Source organism: Thalassophryne amazonica, chromosome 5 (genome assembly GCF_902500255.1).
Source record: "Thalassophryne amazonica chromosome 5, fThaAma1.1, whole genome shotgun sequence".
Classification (NCBI taxonomy): Eukaryota; Metazoa; Chordata; class Actinopteri; order Batrachoidiformes; family Batrachoididae; genus Thalassophryne; species Thalassophryne amazonica.
This window is the reverse complement of record NC_047107.1, coordinates 14,600,254-14,623,215: the sequence shown is the minus strand read 5'-3', so window position 1 is coordinate 14,623,215 and position 22,962 is coordinate 14,600,254. Positions and strand designations below refer to the sequence as shown.

Here is a 22,962-nt window from a genome sequence, read left to right as displayed (position 1 = left end):
CTTTAACAGTGGAATATCCGGATAAAATGCTGAAACCGACTTCTTCTGAAACTTCTCTGTTCTCTCACGACGTCCTGGATCAATAGAGCCTGAAATGTGGAGGTTTTCAGCTTGAAACAGGCTGACGACGGCGCCTGAGAGCGTTGCGCGACGTCTCGCACCGTGGGAAGTCCTTAAAGCGACAGTATCACCTAAAAATCTCTCATCAGCTGTTAAAATTTTTTACCGAAAACCAGCTTAATTTTTCGAACCATGTCCACTTCGATGTGTCTCCCAGGTTTAGAAAAAATTTTGATCAAACAAAGCGCCAGTCTCTCAGCAACTTCTCAGACAAAGGAATTCCGACGAGGGGCTGGACGACTCCTCCCACAAGGAGTGCTCACAGGTGAATGACGTCACCGACAGGCGTGGAAGAACTCACGCATGCGCACGAGGGTTCAAGCATGTCTGACGTAAAAACATATGAATGAAATCCATATAGTTTTTGAAAAAAATAAAAAGGACCTATACTTTATGGACAGACCTCGTATATTGGTTCTGCAAACCGATTGTTGCAGCAGCTGTTCAGGTGGATGGTCTCCGGTGAACATGCTGGAGGTGGAGGTCCTGGGCTGTTGTGGTTACATGGTTGGATGTACTGCCAAATGGAAATGGGTTATGGTAGAGAAACAAACGTTCAATTCACGGGCAAGCAGTCAGTATGCCAACTGCATGTTCGCTCAAAACTTGCAACATCTGTGATGTGCTGTGTGATAAAATTGAACATTTCAGAGTGGCCTTTTATTGTAGCCAGCCTAAGGCACACCTGTGCAATAATCATGCTATCTAATCAGCATCTTGATATGCCACACATGTGAGGTGGGATGGATTATCTCGGCTATATATATATATATATATATATATATATATATATATATATATATATATATATATATATATATATATATATATAAAATACAAATAATGAATATTTATGAGTTCAGTGGTACGAATATTTAATTCGGTGAAAGCTGGAACAAACCATTCAACAAGGCAAAGCCGAGTTGAATGGTTTGTTCCAGCTGTAAAATTTTCACCGAAAGCCAGATACATTTTTCGAATGGTTTCCAGCTGCTTGTCTCTAACAGCTTCTGAAAAAATTCTGATGGAAAAAAAGCCCAAATCATTCGCCATTTCCTGACAATGAAAATCTGACGAGGGGGCAGGACCACTTCTCCCACAAGGCATGCTCACAGGCAAATGACGCAACCGACAGGAGTGGAAAAACTCACGCATGCGCACGAAGGTTCAAGCTTGGCTGATGTAAAAACATATGAATCAAATCCATATGGTTTTTGAAAAAAAATAAAAAAAGGTACAATACTTTTCTCACAGACCTCGTATATAGATAGATAGATAGGGTAGGCCAATCAAACTTTACCACTTTTTGATCATACACAAGTTTTTGAAATGAGAACCTATTTGAAAATTTTATTTACAGACTTGTAACAGAAGCATCAAATTAACAATTGATACCAAAGGTTTCCCACTTTGTCTCATTTTTTGTCTCGACATGTTCAAGCCACGCTCCTCTTCTTTGGATTACAGCTGCAACACGCACATTGAAGTTTGTAATGACATTGCCACACATCTCAAGGGGGATTCTCTGAATTTCTTTTTCATCCACTTTATATATACATACTCACACACAAAGTCTCAGGTTAATGGGGATAGTTAACAGCAGATATGCACAACTGTATTCCACACAGATAATAAAGTGAATATTGCACATGTGGCTGAAACAGACATTGCACCAATGACTGTTATTTCAAAAGGAATACAATAAAATATTGCACATTAGGATATAGTTGAGTGCTAAATATTAATTTACAGATCATTTACAGCAGCTTGTCATTGCTGCTGCCAAAATATGGGATGAATGAGTGTGAGAAAGTGAACAAAAGATAATGCAGTTTTAACAAGTGTACTGTAGTTTACTGACAAATTATAATTTAGAGTAGATGTACATAAACAGGAAATTCTGATTCTTTTTCATTAATTTCATGATGTAGACATGAATTCTGAATATCTTCTTTCTCTCTTTACATAAATTCAAGGCAACGGCTCGTGGAAGAGAGGAGACAAATATGACGATGAAGCCAGGCAGGCCTATGCTTCTCTCAACACTGTGACACTGCTCAGGACAGTCAAACCTGAGTTTGAAAACTTCTCCATGGAAATGAGAAAGTCCATTGAAAAAGAAGCATTCCATGACTGCAAAGACTGTGGAAGTGTACGTATGCTTGGGACATAATACACCAATGAAAACAGCCTCATTTATACATTATGTGTCATTCGCAGTCTGTGTGAACAGTGGGAGGAAAGAAGTAAAAAAAAAAATAAAAAATCCTCTTTTACAACTTCATGAACTTTATTATCTTATTCAAGTTTTTAATTTAAAGACCTGAATTTGGGCACACACACACACACACACACACACACACACACACACACACACACACACACACACACACACACACACACACACACACACACACACACACACACACCGAATTAAAAAAGTGAGGTGCGCCACAGCTGACAGTGTGACATTCACAACTTTATATACGCATTTATTGACAAATACTGAACACAGGGAGACAATCGGGGGCCTGTTAAGAAGCACTGCAGCTCTAGTTTCACCACCAAGAAAAAGAAAACACATTAATAATAATAATAATAAATATATATATATATATTTATATGAATGCACTGTGCCAGCTTCTATTCTGTTCCCAACCCAACCCATTCGCACATCAAATATTAAAAATATAATGCAATGCTAAAATACCCTCGGCCATATGAGCATTGTCTTCTTCATAATTTGCAGTTGCATGTTCAATCCATCAGTCAATCATAAACAATATTTACACTTTAACAGCGCCTGCTGGAGGGTGTGCATGTACACACTTCTAAAACACTTTTAAAACTGAAAACGCTTCTTTTGGAACCTGGTAACACCTCTGAAATGATTGACAAGACATTTTGCGGACGTGAGCGTGATGTTACATGAGCTTTTACAAGAGCGGAAGTTAGCTTAGAGTTAGCAGAAGTTAGCGTGCACTGATTTAGGATATTTTATTTTTTGTATTTATTGTTTTCACATTTCAATAACATTAAAGAATATTCTTGAGAATTAATAGTTCATTTCTCTTTGAAAGGATGCACTTGCATTTTTATATCAATTTAATAAAATGATATCAGTGATAATATGGTGATATTATCATTTATCATGATATGTTCTGAGGCAATATATCATCCAGCAAAATTTTTCATTGTGATAGGTACGTTGAACTTCTTGATGGATTTGACACATCTTAATCATGAATGAACATATGACCTAAATAAGAATAATTATGGTCTTAAACATTGAAAATTAATCTCCTATATCACGTCTTCATGAATATGAGGAGAAATTCTTTAATGCTACCTGCCAGATGACCTGCTGAACCAAGAGCTCTCGATGTTTTCACATCCAGTGTTCTGTGTGCTCTGGGTGTGTTCTTCTTAAAATAGGATGGTCAGATGCACTGATGTCATCAGGCAGCAGAATGTGAATGTGCTATAGGCAGTTGTGACATTTTGCGCATGCGGCACATTCCTCTGTGCATAGATGCCTCAGTGTTGAGGACCACAGTGGCTACAGAAGGTCAAAGGGACACTCTCGTTTTCACCTGGATGCCTCTGCCAGATCAATGGTCATGTTTAAGAGGTGGGGTTTGATCAGTTGTCTACCTGAGCGGTTTTCATCCAGGACTCAGCGTGGTTGCTTGGTGTGATCTATGTGGTGTACGCGGTGATGCGTTACACCAGATCATGCTGAGACTTGACTGGGTCAGAAAACAGTAAAACACATCAACATGTTGCGCATCTTCTTATGTAAATAGATGACTCATTTTGGGTCATCAGAAAAAATCACACGTTCTTTGTTGAAGCTGCAGCTTTTTTTTTCCCTCATGTGAACATTATGTTGATGCTGAAGTACAGGAACCGCTGCGCTGTTTCCCACCTCAACAAAACTGTTCCTCAAAGATGGATCAATACCAAGAGCTGCAAACAAGGGAAACGTAAGTATTTAAGAAAGAACTTATGTGTTTTTTTTAAGTTAATGTTTAAGATGAGGTTACAGCTAGATTAATACATAGCTACTTTTGGAGAGCATTCCGGGAATGCCATGCTGTAGGATCTACAGTAATGCCAGTACTAAGAGTTTGTTTATTCAGTGTCTGTCTGTAAATTCATCTTATCAACCCTCTTAAATAACATGAGTAATAATAATAATAATAGTAGTAAAACTATTTGTAAAATGCTTTTGCCAGATGTGAGTGTTGTACATATCACAGTCAAAAACACATTAAATATTCAGTTACAAACAATAACCAAAACATAAAAAGAACAAAATTCACAATTGGGGGGGGGGGGGGGGACGATAAAAGTTAAAGACAAGCAACAAATTAAAATTTCTAAACTGGTGCTCTTTGCACTCACAGTGAAGAGTAATCTCTACGTTATGAATTAAAATAAATAAATATATAAAAGCCAAAATGATGGTGTGCATCAGTAAGTGCACCCTATTATCACATGTAAACTATCACTTTTACGTCCAGTCTTCTTCAGACAAGTCAGGAGATGAACACATGAACATTTCCAAGACACTGAATATGTCAGGGCATGAGGTGGCTTGACACAGGTAACAGGTGGAGGCCAATGCAGACTCACAGGCATGGTTGGTTTTGATGGATAAAAGGCTTTATCTGTTACACAGGCATGGGGCTCAGTACACAAGAGGTCAAGCTTACAGGCAGAGGTAGCAGACATGGTGCAGGCTGAGACTTTGCCCATAAACCAGGCAGGATTCATACACATGACATCGAGGAATAAAGCAGGCAAACAGAGGCAGAGTCAAAAAACAGGCTGAGTTCAAGGTAACAGCAAGGCAGAGATCGGAGTACACAAGCAAGGTCAAAAAATACACAAAAGCAAACAGGATGAGAATAAGAGGCAAGAAAGTGAACAAAGTCAACAATCAGGCAGTGAACTGTGGAACTGTGAGGGTTTTAAGGAGGAGCAAACTAATCAGGTTGATGTGAAGCAGGTGTGTGGAAAGTTCTGGAAAGAGGTGTGGTGAAGTGAACAAAGAGGAGAGAAGAAAGGCAAGAGTGTGCGAGAGGGCAAAACAAAGCGGTGCAAAACAAGAGAAGTGAGTGACAGAAAAACTGAGAAACATGATGTGTTCAAAAATGAATGTGAACAAAAACAAAAGGGGCAAACTTAAGAACTACTGTAACAAATCAAAAAGGGGAAAACCAGAAAACTAATGATTAAAACTAAAACTAGAATGGAACTGTAACTGAACGGTACAGAAAAGTGAATACAATAAAATGGCAAAACAAACTATTGGTTAAACCACAAATAAACAAAACCCAGTGAACACAGAATAATGCAATGAATAAAACAAGATAACTGACAAACAGAAAAATGCAATGAATAACAAATGGAACATAATCTGATGAACAACACCAAAGGTAAATACTAACAAAAACCTGTGACTAAACATTATACAACAAATGTGATAAACAGAACTAAACTAAAACTAAAGTAACTTAAAAGACCCAGAGTGAGCAAATACAAACTACAGAATAAATGACAAAGAATGAAGCAGTGACGAAAGTGTAACACAAGAAAAAGCAACGAATAACTAAATGACTGCAAACTAAATGATGAGGTGCTAAATGAAAACAGTGACTTAATAATAAACAAAGCAAAACCATTAACAGAACCAAACTGAGACTAACATGATAAAGTATGAACTAATGAAAAATAAAACCAGAAAATCACAAGAGAAATACGGCAAGGGCTAAGACCTAAAACCTGAGACGGTACCAAGCATGACAGAATATGTCTTGGACTTCATTTACCTCAGTTTCTAAAGCTGTCACACATAGCAAGAATGTGGAGGAACCATGTCCGATATGGCAAATACTGCCGTAATCTGATGCAGTCGGAGGATAAGAGGCGTGCTCAGCTCTGTCGGAACGCATTCAAATTACCTCGTCCACACCTGCACGATGGCATCCATAGTGTATGTAGACAACAGGTAGATGACACAGACTGCTGTCAGATGGCCATAAAAGACGCTGCAAACTGTCCGATGTCCAAACATCTGGATGGCAAACACGGGACCGGAGCGCTGTGTTCCTCACGCGCAAGTGTGCAGCGCACGTGTGTGCGTGGCTTTGCCATGCCAGATCCATCTTGAGGTTCCCCCATATGCGCTCAAATCATTTCAGATCCCATTTTGCCACCATCGGAATATGTAAATTGCGGTCAGATGGTCGTCAGATTACACATGGACCGCTGTCGGATAGGTGTCCCATCTCAATGCTGCCCGGAGGATTTTGAACATATGCATCACACTCGGGGCAGCCGAATGATTATGACCACCTGTGTTGGCTTCCGCAGATGGCTGTCAGAACGTTTTGGAACTGAAATCCGACACTTTTCGGATGTGCGCCGATTCATAATTCCAATGCCATTATGCGCGATTCTGGTTATGTGTGACGGGGGTATAAGAAATACAAATAATATGGTACTGTATGGTAAATCTGTCTGAAGGCAGCAGTTCCCAAAAACTGAGTGACTGTGCAGAAGATGACTGCAGAGGAAAGCCACTAAGATGACAAGACAACCCTGAAGATGTTATAGGGTTGTGCGCCTGCGACTGGAGAAGGTGTGCAAAGTGCAAGTTTTGCATTTTACATCACCAGTTATCCAGCTTCATCATGAAATGGTACAGAGAAGGATTTTCTTAAAAAGAAGAATTGAAAGTTAATCTACAGTTTTCCAGAAGGTGAATGTGAGCCTCGGTCTGATCTGTTTTGTCGTATGAAAATCCTTCTCTGCTCAACTCCACTATGAAACTGTCAGTGATGATGCAAAACAACAGAGCTCAGGGCCTATATAGGGTTCCTTTCTTCTTCATCCTCTGCACGTGTCTGTACATCTCAGTCTCTCCTCGGTGCTGTCCCTCTGATATGTTCATGCCTAATCCTCTTCATCCTTGTCTCTTCCAAGGGAAATTGCAGCATTAATTAATGCTATTTTTCGTCCCAAACATGGACGATTCATTACTGATACAAGGATGTTTCATTTGGCTCGTCGAAGCTTTAGTTATTAATTCATTCAGATATCGTCAACCTTCATTCGGACGTCGGACTTGGAAGGTTGAACGAAGTTGGACGACAGTCAAACAAAATGCTAATGGTCCGAAAACTAAGCAAACGATAAGAAACTGTCAAAAACAAAAGCAAAATGAAATATGGATGAACTGAGGTTGTCGGCGGTATTCGTTCAAATTTTACAACGGTTTAAAAATTCTGACGAAGTGCCAGCTGCATGAAATGAAGCTGGAGGAAGGTTAAATGATACCTCCGAAAGTCAATGAAAGTCCAGATTTCTTGTTTCGTTTGGGCTTCGTTGTCCGTCGTTAGTGCCATGTGACTGGGGCTTTAGTGCCGCCGTCTCTAAGCCGTACAACATAGCTGTCTTGTCGACTCCCCCTTTCACTCTTGCAGATATACGTATGTGACAAATCACTCCTGTTGCCTGTTCCACCCACCCCACCCTGCCTGCACACTGTTCTTCACCTGTCTACCACACTCTTCATGAAGTCAGCCCATCACTAAAATCAGCCAAAAATGTGATCAAAATATTCAAAATAATCTTATATGCAGTTATGACTAAAATATAACCACAACAGGTCATTCAGTTATATGCATTTATTACATTAACTTACATTTTTATGTGTTTTACCTTTAAACTTGATTGAAAAATGTTGGTCTCAGTTTTTAGGTGAATCCATCTGGATCGTTGGCTGTGGTGCATCATGTGGCCAACCAGGTGGACTGAAGGCACATTTAAAACCTGCACTGACATCAGTGTTGGCATCCCAACTATCGCTTTCAGAACTTCACAATGTGAAGAACTTCAGATGTGATGTGAGTTACTTGATACTTAACCTTTAGTTCACTCCAGATGTATGAAAATTAATAATTTTTCTGTCAATTTTTGTTGGTCTAATAGAATGGAATCATCCAGCCCTGTCCTGAAGATCACATCACATCTGTGCAAACTGCCTACTGCAACTACTGGAGATGTGCCCTGTGTCTCAACTGGCTTCAAACGTATGGACAAGAAGGTTAGGCCCTCGATAGAACAGCACAACAGCAGTGAAAAACATTGGTAGTTTAGCGGAAAATGTAATATTCACACAATTTTTGGAAGCTGGGTATCTCCTTTTGCAGAATTTTAGCATTAAACATTTCAAAATTACAGGCATTCATATATATATATATAAATCATGGAGGGGTCTGAAATGTTCATATTAGGTGCATGTCCACTGTGAGAGACATAATCTAAAAAAAAAAAAAATCCAGAAATCACAATGTATGATTTTTTAATAATTTATTTGTATGTTACTGCTGCAAATAAGTATTTCAACACCTGTGAAAATCAATGTTAATGTTTGGTACAGTAGCCTTTGTTTGCAATTACAGAGGTCAAACATTTCCTGTAGTTTTTCACCAGGTTTGCACACACTGCAGCAGGGATTTTGGTCCACTCCTCCATACAGATCTTTTCTAAATCTTTCAGGTTTGGAGTTTCAGCTCTCTCCAAAGATTTTCTATTCAGTTCAGGTCTGGAGACTAGCCAGGCCACTCCAGGACCTTGAAATGATTCTTACGGAGCCCCTCCTCAGTTGCCCTGGCTGTGAGTTTGGGGTCATTGTCATGCTGGAAGACCCAGCAATGACCCATCTTCAATGCTAATACTGAGGGAAGGTTGTTTGCCAAAATCTCGTAATACATGACCCCATTCATCCTCCCTTCAATACGGTGCAGTCATCCTGTCCCCTTTGCAAAAGAGCACCCCCAGAGAATGATGTTTCCACCCCCATGCTTCACGGTTGGGATGGTTTTCTTGGGGTTGTTCTCATCCTCTAAACATGGTAAGTGGAGTTGATTCTAAAAAGCTCGATTCTGGTCTCATCTGACCACATGACTTTCTCCTATGCCTCCTCTGGATCATCCAGATGGTCACCGGTGAACTTCAAACGGGCCTGGACATGTGCTGGCTTGAGCAGGGGGACCGTGATGCCCTGCAGGATTTTAAACCATGACAGCATCATGTGTTCCTAATGTAATCTTTGTGACTGTGGTCCCAGCTCTCTTCAGGTCATTGACCAGGTCCTCCTGTGGAGTTCTGAGCTTTCTCAGAATCATTCTTACCCCACAAAGTGAGATCTTGCATGGAATCCCAGACCGAGGGAGACTGACAGTCATCTTGTGTCTCTTCCACTTTCTAATAAATTGTTATGTGTCAGACGCAGCCCGGAGAACCGACCAGCGTTTGAAGGACCCAGTATAAAATAAGCAGAGCACGGTACAAAGGATAACAGAATTTAATGAACATAACAGTGCTGTGATAAATATAAAAGTGCGCGGTCTGGCGTGGTGGTTTTGTGGTGCGCTCCCAGCAGCGCTAACGGTCCAGAGCCAGAACCAATTCGGACCCAAGGACCCCGCCGACACCCCCCAGGTGGCCGCGACAAACCGAGTCTGTGAAAGAAGGAATCCTTATGTGAGTCCACACTCAACACACAGAGAGACCACTCAAAGGTGTACAAACAGCAAACACTTCCTGGCTTAAGTGCAAATCAGCTTCCCACCCTGCAGGCATAGAACACCCTGTTCACAAAACTCCACTGCAGTGGAAGCTGATTTAAACGACCAACATACAGCTCAATATAATAAAGGTGTGAGGGACACCACATTTACTGACTGTATAAATGTTAGTCACAAAATCTAACGTACCTCAGGAAGTGTGCTGACGAGCGTGAGACCTCACCCCCTCCTCTTTCACAGACCATGCATCAAACCTGGACGTTCTCTGCATCCACTGATGATGAGATGGCTCTTGAGACGACGATCTCACCCGTCTGGTCACAAGGTCAAGTCTCTGGCAAATACACACTGTGTACTCCAGTCTTAAATGCCACCATGTTCCAATCCATGTAGATGCACCACAGCTGTGAGTCCTGACGAGCCACAGGTGATCAGCCTCAGGTGATCAGGGTGAGGTCCTGATAAACTCAGCTACACAGCCACTCAGTCCCAAATGCAAGCCACCTGGAAGGAAAAACAAAAGACAGAAACAAAAAGGCAGCCAGGCCCCCCCAGCCATACAACAGTACCCCACCCTCACGGGAAGCCTCCCGGCGACCACACAAACCTGGCCCAGGAGAAACACCCCCCTCCAGGGACCATGGCTGGAAACCGTATCCGCATTCATCTTCCAACAGAATCTTCATCTAACAGAACGGTAGATGTCTTCTCCTCTGGCTGCATCTTTGCCCTTGTTTCTATCAGTCAATTAGCACAGGTGTGGCCAGGAGTTCTTGAACCTGTGCGGTCAGCCTTTGTCCAACCATGTTCACAGTCTGATTAGTCATAAAACAAAAAAGACAAACACAAACAACCAAACACCCCCCCCCCCCCAGGGGACCGTCCCATCAAACCCCGGGAAGAGGAGAAAAGAAAAACACAACCCAAACTTAAGCTTACAAATAAAAATGCTAACACCCCCCCCCCCCTCCCCAGAGGACCGTTCCATCAAACCCCGGGAAGGGGAGAAAAGAAAACCCAAACTTAAGCTAACAAATAAAACACTAACACCCCCCCCCCCCCCCCCAACGACATGTAGGGACCAACACCCCCCAGAGGACATCCCGCCAGCTCCAGGAGTAATAACCACAGCCGAGGTCCCTCTGGGATCCAATGTCACCCACGGGGACTCCCAGCACCTCCCAGAGGACCATTCCATCAACCCCAGGAGACGCCTCCCCTCATGACCAACGGACCCAGCCCCGGCCGTCTATGGCTAGATGGACCCACAGCCCTTTCCCCCCCAGAGGACACCACAGTCAAACCCTGAGGGTGGAAACTGGGGGGAAAAACAAAAGGAGAGAAAAAAAACATACAAACAAAACAACCCCAACCCCACCCCCTTGGCGCAGTGGAAACTGGAAGCACGTCCAGTGTCTCCAACCGTGACTATACCCCAGAAGCCAACCGGGAAGAGTGGAACAGCGGCTATGGCAGACGGCACAAAACGGCGCCACTCCTCCGACTTCCAAACCAGCCACCAGCTGCGGGTATATCCCACTGCCCCAAACCTCAGCCACGCCGATGGCAGACGGCTCAAAGGCGTGCTGAAGCCGGAGGTGGAACAGGGAATCAAACAAAAACACCCAAGGTGCAGAGGTTACCTGGGAAACGCCCAGCATAACCAAACTGCACCACTCCAGCAACGCCGACACTACGGCTCACACGGCTGGAGCCAGAGGAGAAGAGAGGGAACAAAAAGAAAATACCCCAACCCCCCCCCCCCCCCCTCCCGATTGCAGAGGGTACCCGGGAAACGCCCAGCATAACCAAACTGCACCACTCCCAGCGACGCCGACACGTACGGCACACCCGGCTGGAGTCAGAGGAGAAGAGAGGGCATAACAAAAAACAAACAAAAAAGAAAAAAGAAAAAACAACCCAATTACCACCCCATCACCCCCCAGGGGACCGTCCCATCAAACCCTGGGGAGGTGAAACTAAAAAAAAATAAAAGAAGACTAACAGACTAACATAAAGTTGCTTGGTCCTGTTTTGTTGCTCCAAACAGGCTGCAGGGTCACAACCCCAGACACTAACAGTGGAAAAAAATAAATAAAAATAAAATCCCACACAAAAACCAACTCAAAAAACACCCACACAAAATGAACACACACAAAACTAATAAGTGATTTATACCGTCAAGCTCAAACAAATGGAACACACCTGTTCCAACTTAAGAGCTTGACGGTAATGTGACTCAGTCACCAAAAGAGGGAGCCAAAGTGCTAAAAATGAAAAACCCCCTTTGGTACCTGAGAAAACAAACTCATGCTGCCTTTCTGTGCGCAGCTCTGTGTAACACACAACAAAAAATGTGATTCAACTAAATAACACCGGAGCTGACACAACAGACGCAGTAGCTATCATTACCCGGGGAAACAGGGCTACGACTGTAACACAGGAAGCACCGCGACCCGTGCCACAGAGCTCCGCCGTGCACGTTCACCCATTACAGACCCACTCCTGCAGCTCCCGTTCAAACCTCTTATCCGGTCAAAGTGCGACGCGAAGCTGTCGCCACTCACACTCCACCACGACCCACGGATAAGGCACAAACACAGGAACACGGCTGCACAAGCGCTCAAATCAGTATTCAGTAATGGGTTCTCCAACGCGCACCATCCGGGCGGAGAGCACCCGCAACTGATCCGGATAACTTCTGAACGTCTGCTGCCGCCTTCCCGGCGTGTTACCGTCTCTGCTACCGCTGGGTCCGTGATGTTTGCCAGAGACTACTGTTATGTGTCGGACGCAGCCCGGAGAACCGACCAGCGTTTGAAGGACCCAGTATAAAATAAGCAGAGCACGGTACAAAGGATAACAGAATTTAATGAACATAACAGTGCTGTGATAAATATAAAAGTGCACTGTCTGGCGTGGCGGATTTGCGGTGTGCTCCCAGCAGCACAAAACTGTCCGGAGCCAGAACCAGTTCGGACCCAAGGACCCCGCCGACACCCCCCAGGTGGCCGCGACAAACCGAGTCTGTGAAAGAAGGAATCCTTATGTGAGTCCACACTCAACACACAGAGAGACCACTCAAAGGTGTACAAACAGCAAACACTTCCTGGCTTAATTGCAAATCAGCTTCCCATCCTGCAGGCATGGAACACCCTGTTCACAAAACTCCACTGCAGTGGAAGCTGATTTAAACGACCAACATACAGCTCAATATAATAAAGGTGTGAGGGACACCACATTTACTGACTGTATAAATGTTAGTCACAAAATCTAACGTACCTCAGGAAGTGTGCTGACGAGCGTGAGACCTCACCCCCTCCTCTTTCACAGACCATGCATCAAACCTGGACGTTCTCTGCATCCACTGATGATGAGATGGCTCTTGAGACGACGATCTCACCCGTCTGGTCACAAGGTCGAGTCTCTGGCAAATACACACTGTGTACTCCAGTCTTAAATGCCACCATGTTCCAATCCATGTAGATGCACCACAGCTGTGAGTCCTGACGAGCCGCAGGTGATCAGCCTCAGGTGATCAGGGTGAGGTCCTGATAAACTCAGCTACACAGCCACTCAGTCCCAAATGCAAGCCACCTGGAAGGAAAAACAAAAGACAGAAACAAAAAGGCAGCCAGGCCCCCCCAGCCATACAACATAAATAACCATAACAGTTGTTGTCTTCTACCAAGCTGCTTGCCTGTTGTCCTGTAGTCCATCCCAGCCTTGTGCAGGTCTACAGTTTTGTCCCTGGTGTCCTAAGACAGCTCTTTGGTCTTGGCTATGGTGAACAGGTTGGAGTGTGGTTGACTGAGTGTGTGAACAGGTGTCTTTTATATAGGTAACAAGTTCAAACAGGTGCAATTAGTACAGGTAAAGAGTGCAAAATAAGAGGGCTTCTTAAAGAAAAATTAACAGGTCTGTGAGAGCCAGAATTCTTGCTGGTTGGCAGGTGTTCAAATACTTATTTGCAGCAGTAACATACACATAAATTATTAAAAAATTATACATTGTGATTTCCGGATTTTTTTTTTTTTTTTTTTTAGATTATGTCTCTCACAGTGGACATGCACCTAAGATGAAAATTTCAGACCCCTCCATGATTTCTAAGTGGGAGAACGTGCAAAATCGCAGGGTGTTCAAATACTTATTTTCCTCACTGTATATACAGTAGTGTTCAATCAATCAATCAATTTTTTTATATAGCGCCAAATCACAACAAACGGTTGCCCCAAGGCGCTTTATATTGTAAGGCAAGGCCATACAATAATTATGTAAAACCCCAACGGTCAAAACGACCCCCTGTGAGCAAGCACTTGGCTACAGTGGGAAGGAAAAACTCCCTTTTAACAGGAAGAAACCTCCAGCAGAACCAGGCTCAGGGAGGGGCAGTCTTCTGCTGGGACTGGTTGGGGCTGAGGGAGAGAACCAGGAAAAAGACATGCTGTGGAGGGGAGCAGAGATCGATCACTAATGATTAAATGCAGAGTGGTGCATACAGAGCAAAAAGAGAAAGAAACAGTGCATCATGGGAACCCCCCAGCAGTCTACGTCTATAGCAGCATAACTAAGGGATGGTTCAGGGTCACCTGATCCAGCCCTAACTATAAGTTTAGCAAAAAGGAAAGTTTTAAGCCTAATCTTAAAAGTAGAGAGGGTGTCTGTCTCCCTGATCTGAATTGGGAGCTGGTTCCACAGGAGAGGAGACTGAAAGCTGAAGGCTCTGCCTCCCATTCTACTCTTACAAACCCTAGGAACTACAAGTAAGCCTGCAGTCTGAGAGCGAAGCGCTCTATTGGGGTGATATGGTACTACGAGGTCCCTAAGATAAGATGGGACCTGATTATTCAAAACCTTATAAGTAAGAAGAAGAATTTTAAATTCTATTCTAGAATTAACAGGAAGCCAATGAAGAGAGGCCAATATGGGTGAGATATGCTCTCTCCTTCTAGTCCCCGTCAGTACTCTAGCTGCAGCATTTTGAATTAACTGAAGGCTTTTTAGGGAACTTCTAGGACAACCTGATAATAATGAATTACAATAGTCCAGCCTAGAGGAAATAAATGCATGAATTAGTTTTTCAGCATCACTCTGAGACAAGACCTTTCTGATTTTAGAGATATTGCGTAAATGCAAAAAAGCAGTCCTACATATTTGTTTAATATGCGCTTTGAATGACATATCCTGATCAAAAATGACTCCAAGATTTCTCACAGTATTACTAGAGGTCAGGGTAATGCCATCCAGAGTAAGGATCTGGTTAGACACCATGTTTCTAAGATTTGTGGGGCCAAGTACAATAACTTCAGTTTTATCTGAGTTTAAAAGCAGGAAATGAGAGGTCATCCATGTCTTTATGTCTGTAAGACAATCCTGCAGTTTAGCTAATTGGTGTGTGTCCTCTGGCTTCATGGATAGATAAAGCTGGGTATCATCTGCGTAACAATGAAAATTTAAGCAATACTGCCTAAGGGAAGCATGTATAAAGTGAATAAAATTGGTCCTAGCACAGAACCTTGTGGAACTCCATAATTAACTTTAGTCTGTGAAGAAGATTCCCCATTTACATGAACAAATTGTAATCTATTAGACAAATATGATTCAAACCACCGCAGCGCAGTGCCTTTAATACCTATGGCATGCTCTAATCTCTGTAATAAAATTTTATGGTCAACAGTATCAAAAGCAGCACTGAGGTCTAACAGAACAAGCACAGAGATGAGTCCACTGTCCGAGGCCATAAGAAGATCATTTGTAACCTTCACTAATGCTGTTTCTGTACTATGATGAATTCTAAAACCTGACTGAAACTCTTCAAATAGACCATTCCTCTGCACCTTAAAAGCCTGTGGTACATAGCCAACTAACAAAGATAGATTGATCATATTTAAGATCGAAGCATTAAATAATGGTAGGGCTTCCTTGAGCAGCCTGGTAGGAATGGGGTCTAATAAACATGTTGATGGTTTGGATGAAGTAACTAATGAAAATAACTCAGACAGAACAATCGGAGAGAAAGAGTCTAACCAAATACCGGCATCTCTGAAAGCAGCCAAAGATAACGATACGTCTTTGGGATGGTTATGAGTAATTTTTTCTCTAATAGTTAAAATTTTGTTAGCAAAGAAAGTCATGAAGTCATTACTAGTTAAAGTTAATGGAATACTCAGCTCAATAGAGCTCTGACTCTTTGTCAGCCTGGCTACAGTGCTGAAAAGAAACCTGGGGTTGTTCTTATTTTCTTCAATTAGTGATGAGTAGAAAGATGTCCTAGCTTTACGGAGGGCTTTTTTATAGAGCAACAGACTCTTTTTCCAGGCTAAGTGAAGATCTTCTAAATTAGTGAGACGCCATTTCCTCTCCAACTTACAGGTTATCTGCTTTAAGCTACGAGTTTGTGAGTTATACCATGGAGTCAGACACTTCTGATTTAAAGCTCTCTTTTTCAGAGGAGCTACAGCATCCAAAGTTGTCTTCAATGAGGATGTAAAACTATTGACGAGATACTCTATCTCCCTTACAGAGTTTAGGTAGCTACTCTGCACTGTGTTGGTATATGGCATTAGAGAACATAAAGAAGGAATCATATCCTTAAACCTAGTTACAGCGCTTTCTGAAAGACTTCTAGTGTAATGAAACTTATTCCCCACTGCTGGGTAGTCCATCAGAGTAAATGTAAATGTTATTAAGAAATGATCAGACAGAAGGGAGTTTTCAGGGAATACTGTTAAGTCTTCTATTTCCATACCATAAGTCAGAACAAGATCTAAGATATGATTAAAGTGGTGGGTGGACTCATTTACTTTTTGAGCAAAGCCAATAGAGTCTAATAATAGATTAAATGCAGTGTTGAGGCTGTCATTCTCAGCATCTGTGTGGATGTTAAAATCGCCCACTATAATTATCTTATGTGAGCTAAGCACTAAGTCAGACAAAAGGTCTGAAAATTCAGAATAATAGTAGTGCAGTGTGACTAAAAAGATTAATCCAGTTTTGGATATATTTCTTTTTTTTACATGGTACCAGTAGATTCAGTAGATTCTCACAAATCCAACAAGACCAAGCATTCATGATATGCACACTCTTAAGGCTATGAAATTGGGCTATTAGTAAAAAAAAGTAGAAAATGGGGTGTTCACAATAATAGTAGCATCTGCTGTTGATGTTACAAACTCAAAACTGTTATGTTCAAACTGCTTTTTTAGCAATCCTGTGAATCACTAAACTAGTATTTAGTTGTATAACCACAGTTTTTCATGATTTCTTCACATCTGCGAGGCATGGAGACAACCAACTTGTGGTACCTTTCAGCTGTTATTCCACTCCAAGATTCTTTAACAACATTCCACAGTTCATTCACATTTCTTGGTTTTGCTTCAGAAACAGCTTTTTTGATGTCACCCCACAAGTTCTCAATTGGATTTAGGTCCGGGGATTGGGCAGGCCACTCCAAAACATTAATTTTGTTGGTTTGGAACCAAGATTTTGCTCGTTTACTTGTGTGCTTGGGGTCATTGTCTTTTTGAAACACCCATTTCAAGGGCATGTCCTCTTCAGCATAAGGCAACATGACCTCTTCAAGTATTTTGACATATCCAAACTGATCCATATTACTGGTATGTGATATATAGGCCCAACACCATAGTAGGAGAAACATGCCCATATCATGATGCTTGCACCACCATGCTTCTCTGTCTTCACTGTGAACTCTGGCTTGAATTCAGAGTTTGGGGGTCGTCTCACAAAGTGTCTGTTGCTCTTGGACCCAAAAAGAACAATTTTACTCTCATCAGTCCACAAAATATTCCTCCATTTCTCTTTAGGCCAACTGATGTGTTCTTTGGCAAATTGTAACCTCTTCTGCACATGTCTTTTATTTAAAAGAGGGAGTTTGCGGGGGATTCTTGCAAATAAATTAGCTTCACACAGGCATCTTCTAACTGTCACAGCACTTACAGGTAACTCCAGACTGTCTTTGATCATCCTGGAGCTGATCAGTGGGTGAGCCTTTGCCATTCTGGTTAATCTTCTATCCATTTTAATGGTTGTTTTCCATTTTCGTCCACACGTCTCTGGTTGTTTTGTCCATTTTAAAGCATTGGAGATCATTGTAGATGAACAGCCTATAATTTTTTGCACCTGCATATAACTTTTCCCCTCTACAATCAACTTTTTAATCAAACTACGCTGTTCTTCTGAACAATGTCTTGAACGTCCCATTTTCCTCAGGCTTTCAATAAGGGACACCTGATTCACACCTGTTTGTTCCACAAAATTGACGAACTCACTGACTGAATGCCACACTGCTATTATTGTGAACACCCCCTTTTCTACTTTTTTTTACTATTAGCCCAATTTCATAGCCTTAAGAGTGTGCATATCATGAATGCTTGGTCTTGTTAGATTTGTGAGAATCTACTGAATCTACTGGTACCTTGTTTCCCATGTAAAAATAAGAAATATACTCAAAACCTGGATTAATCTTTTAGTCACATAACACTACTATTATTCTGAACACTACTGTATGTATATATATATATATATATATATATATATATATATATATATATATATATATATATATATATATATATATATATATATATATAACAGGCAGAGTTCAGTGGCACGGAGAGACAATGCAATCAGAGCTGAAGTGAAAGCGAGGTCAGAAAAACTGATGAAGGCTGAAACACAGGGTGATAAGCACAATGAACATTAGGCAAGCAGGGTTTAAATACACAGGAGGAAATTAGGGAAACAAGACACAGGTGTGGAGAATATTCTAGAAGTGGGCAAACAGAAGTGACAAAACACACCCACACCAAACCCTGAACCCCAGACAAGAGAGTGCAGTAAGACAAAAGCAAAGTGAAAAGGGCCCAACTCAAAGATGAACCTAAAACCACGTGATCTAAACAAAATGCCAAAACCATTGACGAAGTTCTAATAAACAAGTTCTAATAAACATGAAATAACATAAAGAATACCTAACATGAAAGAATAACGAATTAACCAGAAAACCAAAGTACTGAAAAGAGATCAACAACAAAAATAAAGGCTCAGATTAAACTGGAATGGAACTCCCTAGTGGCCAAGAGACAATAAACAGATAATTCAACATATTATCAAAAATGAAACAAACAGGTGATTCAACTAATGATTACACAATAGGAAAAGAAAAATGCTGGACACAAACTAGAATGGATCTTGACTCATGACTAATGATAAATAGAAAACAAAACCAGCGACCTCCATATAACAGAAAATCAAAGATAGAGGATCGAAGACTGGGGACATGGACACAGACGAGAGACAAAACCAAATAAGAAGCCAGATATGGGGAAAATCAAGACAATTGGAAACTTTAAATTGTCTGTAGGTGTGTGCGGGTGTGAATGTGTTTGTTTGTCTGTATGTGGTCCTGCGACATACTGGGGTCCTGTCACAGGGTGTACCCCGTCTTGTACTCTATGACTGCTGGGATAGGCTCCAGCCCCCCGTGACCCTTAATTGGACTAAGTGGTTGAAGATGAGTGTGTGTGAGTTCACACCATTTTCAGAGCCCAGAAATAACTGGGCAAATTACGCTCAATAAATGGCTGATTCTTTAATACACATATTAGATTTTACAGACAGTTATTTGACATTTTGGGGGTTTGGATACATGAACATTTCCAAGTCACTGAACATGTCATTTACAGCAGGTCAGTTCAGGGGTCAGAGCATGCAGTGATGTGGTACATTGCCACATCTACCACACTATGCTAATGTCTCGGGTCCTGGATGAAAACCACCCAGGCAGACAACTAGTTCATCCCCACCTACTGGAAATAACCATTTATCTGCTACAGCTAAATGAAATATAGACATCTGATTTGGGAGGTGATGGTCTAGTGGTTAAGGTGTTGGGCTTGAGTCCAGAAGATCATGGGTTCAAATCCCCACCTGACTGGAAAATCACTAAGGACCCTTGGGCAAGGCCTTTAATCCACTATTGCTCCCGGTGTGTAGTGAGCGCCTTGTATGGCAGAACCCTGACATCGGGGTGAATGTGAGGCATAATTGTAAAGCACTTTGAGCATCTGATGCAGATGGAAAAGCGCTATATAAATGCAGTCCATTTACATCTTTGTGGCCTTCTCCACCTTCTGGAGTCCTTAAAATTGAGGTACCTGTATTCTGGATCATTCTGGATCACGCCGCATGGCCAAAATGTCATGCCTGACTTTCCCTCACACACACAACAGGTTTCTGCTTAAAACTGCATCATCTCAAACACTCATCATCTATCTCAGCAACAGCTATCTGAAGCTTTTGTACAACAATCGTTTCCACATAAATTCAGCATTATCTATATACATAAAGGGCTACGTCTGTCTGTCTTTCTGTCTGTCCGGAATAAACCCCCAAACTATAATATGTAGCCCTAAAAACTATATATGAGGGCTGTCAATAAAGTATAGGTCCTTTTTATTTTTTTCAAAAACTATATGGATTTCATTCATATGTTTTTACGTCAGACATGCTTGAACCCTCGTGCGCATGCGTGAGTTTTTCCACGCCTGTCAGTGACGTCATTCGCCTGTGAGCACTCCTTGTGGGAGGAGTCATCCAGCCCCTCGTCGGAATTCCTTTGTCTGAGAAGTTGCTGAGAGACTGGCGCTTTGTTTGATCAAAATTTTTTCTAAACCTGTGAGACACATCGAAGCGGACACGGTTTGAAAAATTAAGCTGGTTTTCTGTGAAATTTTTAATGGCTGATGAGAGATTTTGAGGTGATACTGTCGGTTTAAGGACTTCCCACGGAGCGAGACGTCGCGCAGTGGTCCCAGGCGCCATCGTCAGCCTGTTTCAAGCTGAAAACCTCCACATTTCAGGCTCTATTGATCCAGGACGTCGTGAGAGAACAAAGAAGTTTCAGAAGAAGTCGGTTTCAGCATTTTATCCGGATATTCCACTGTTAAAGGAGATTTTTTTAATGAAAGACGTGCGAACGGGTCCGCGCGTCGGGACGCAGCCGGCGCGGTGCGGTGGCACAGGAAAAACACCTCCGTGTTGATAACCATTTGTAAAATCCAGGCGGCTTTTGATGGCTTTCAGTGGAGTGAGTATATGAGAAATTGTTTAACAGCTGGACATGTTCCAACTTGTCCTTAAGGCTTCCAACAGAGGTGTTTTTCCTGTGGCAGAGCGTCACAGCGGCTGCGAGCCAACGCTGCAATCCGTCCGCACGTCTTTCATTACAAAAATCTCCTTTAACAGTGGAATATCCGGATAAAATGCTGAAACCGACTTCTTGTGAAACTTCTCTGTTCTCTCACGACGTCCTGGATCAATAGAGCCTGAAATGTGAAGGTTTTCAGCTTGAAACAGGCTGACGACGGCGCCTGGGAGCGCTGCACGACGTCTCGCACCGTGGGAAGTCCTTAAAGCGACAGTATCACCTCAAAACCTCTCATCAGCTGTTAAGATTTTCACCAAAAACCAGCTTAATTTTTCAAACCGTGTCCACTTCGATGTGTCTCACAGGTTTAGAAAACATTTTGATCAAACAAAGCGCCAGTCTCTCAGCAACTTCTCAGACAAAGGAATTCCGACGAGGGGCTGGACGACTCCTCCCACAAGGAGTGCTCACAGGCGAATGACGTCACCGACAGGCGTGGAAAAACTCACGCATGCGCACGAGGGTTCAAGCATGTCTGACGTAAAAACATATGAATGAAATCCATATAGTTTTTGAAAAAATAAAAAGGACCTATACTTTATTGACAGACCTCATATATTCTGAATCCTCATGACATGGGGAACAAACTGGTACCATTTTTTAAAAGTTGAACTGAAAAATACCCCAAAATAGCTCTGTGGATATGACCAGGCAGATTTAAATTTCCAGCCCTGTATATGTGTTGGCCATCTTTGCTTATTTAATCCCTTTCTACAGCACACTCAGCACAGCACAGCCACAGCACACTCAGCAAAACAATAACATGCTTAGGCTGAGGCTGTGGGTCTGACCAGGCAGATTCAAATTTACAGCCCTGTATATGTGTTGGCCATCTCTGTTTATTTATTCCATTTCTACTGCATACTCAGTACAACACAGCCACAGCACACTCAGCAAAACAACAACATGCTTAGACTGAGGCTGTGGGTCTGACCAGGCAGATTCAAATTTCCAGCCCTGTATATGTGTTGGCCATCTCTGTTTATTTACTCCATTTCTACAGCACACTCAGTACAACACAGCCACAGCACACTCAGCAAAACAACAACATGCTTAGACTGAGGCTGTGGGTATGACCAGGCAGATTCAAATTTCCAGCCCTGTATATGTGTTGGCCATCTCTGTTTATTTAATCCCTTCATTCAGCTACTTTATATTCTCAACTGTTAAGCACCTGACTGTCCTGTACAACCCAGTTTGCCTTCCTGTCTGAATACATTCATTTTATGTTTGTAAAATTGCAATGTAAAAACAGTGAAATGCACCACTACGTCAATTTTGATTCATTGATATTTACATTTACTGTTACCTAGCTTTTCTGTGGAATTTTGTTATAAAGTTGTTTGCAAAACAAAGTCTGCATGAAGGACTTCAAATGTGTTTGTCTTTTAACCCAGTATTTCCACTTAGTTTGGGGAGTCCACCTCTTATAATTCTGCTGGACAAACTTTAGCCCATTAACTATTATATTTATAAGACATCAGCATTACAAAACAAATGTTGGGCAATTGTTTTGATTAAAATGATTGGCATTTGGCTTATGTCTAAAACAGGTTAACCCGGGCAGTGCCGGGTACCCCAGCTAGTTTCATCATAAAAGACGGGGGAGCGATCAGAGTGCCACAGCAGCAACTTCAGGAGTTTAACAGAGGGGTTCCCTGAGGTGCAGTTGTTTGTATAGTGGGAGAAGAGCAGTGGGGAGAGCACACACCCTTGAGGGGATCCAGTGCTGACTGTACATGTGCTGGATGTGGTGCTCCCCAGCCTCACCTGCTGTGTCCTGTCTGTCAGGACGTTGGAGATCCACTGACAGGTGGAAGCTAGCACACAGGGGTTGGAGAGTTTTTTGTGGAGAATGTCGAGGGTGATTGTGTTGAACGCCGAGCTGAAGTCCATGAACAGGATCCTCACGTACGTCTCTGCAGAGTCTAGGTGCTGCAGGATGTAATGCAGTCCCATGTTGGCTGCATCCTCAACTGACCTGTTTGTCCAGTAGGTAAACTGCAGGGGGTC

The 22,962-nt window shown here is 42.3% G+C and overlaps 1 protein-coding gene across 1 annotated transcript in view; it reads left to right on the top strand.

The window, feature by feature from the left end:
• Positions 1–22,962, top strand: part of npr3 (natriuretic peptide receptor 3) — a 211,077-nt gene that overhangs the window by 130,229 nt on the left and 57,886 nt on the right. Inside the window, exon 3 of the mRNA XM_034169735.1 lies at positions 2,097–2,272. Coding sequence (XP_034025626.1) covers positions 2,097–2,272 — 176 coding nt within the window. The remainder of the gene's footprint in view (positions 1–2,096; positions 2,273–22,962) is intronic.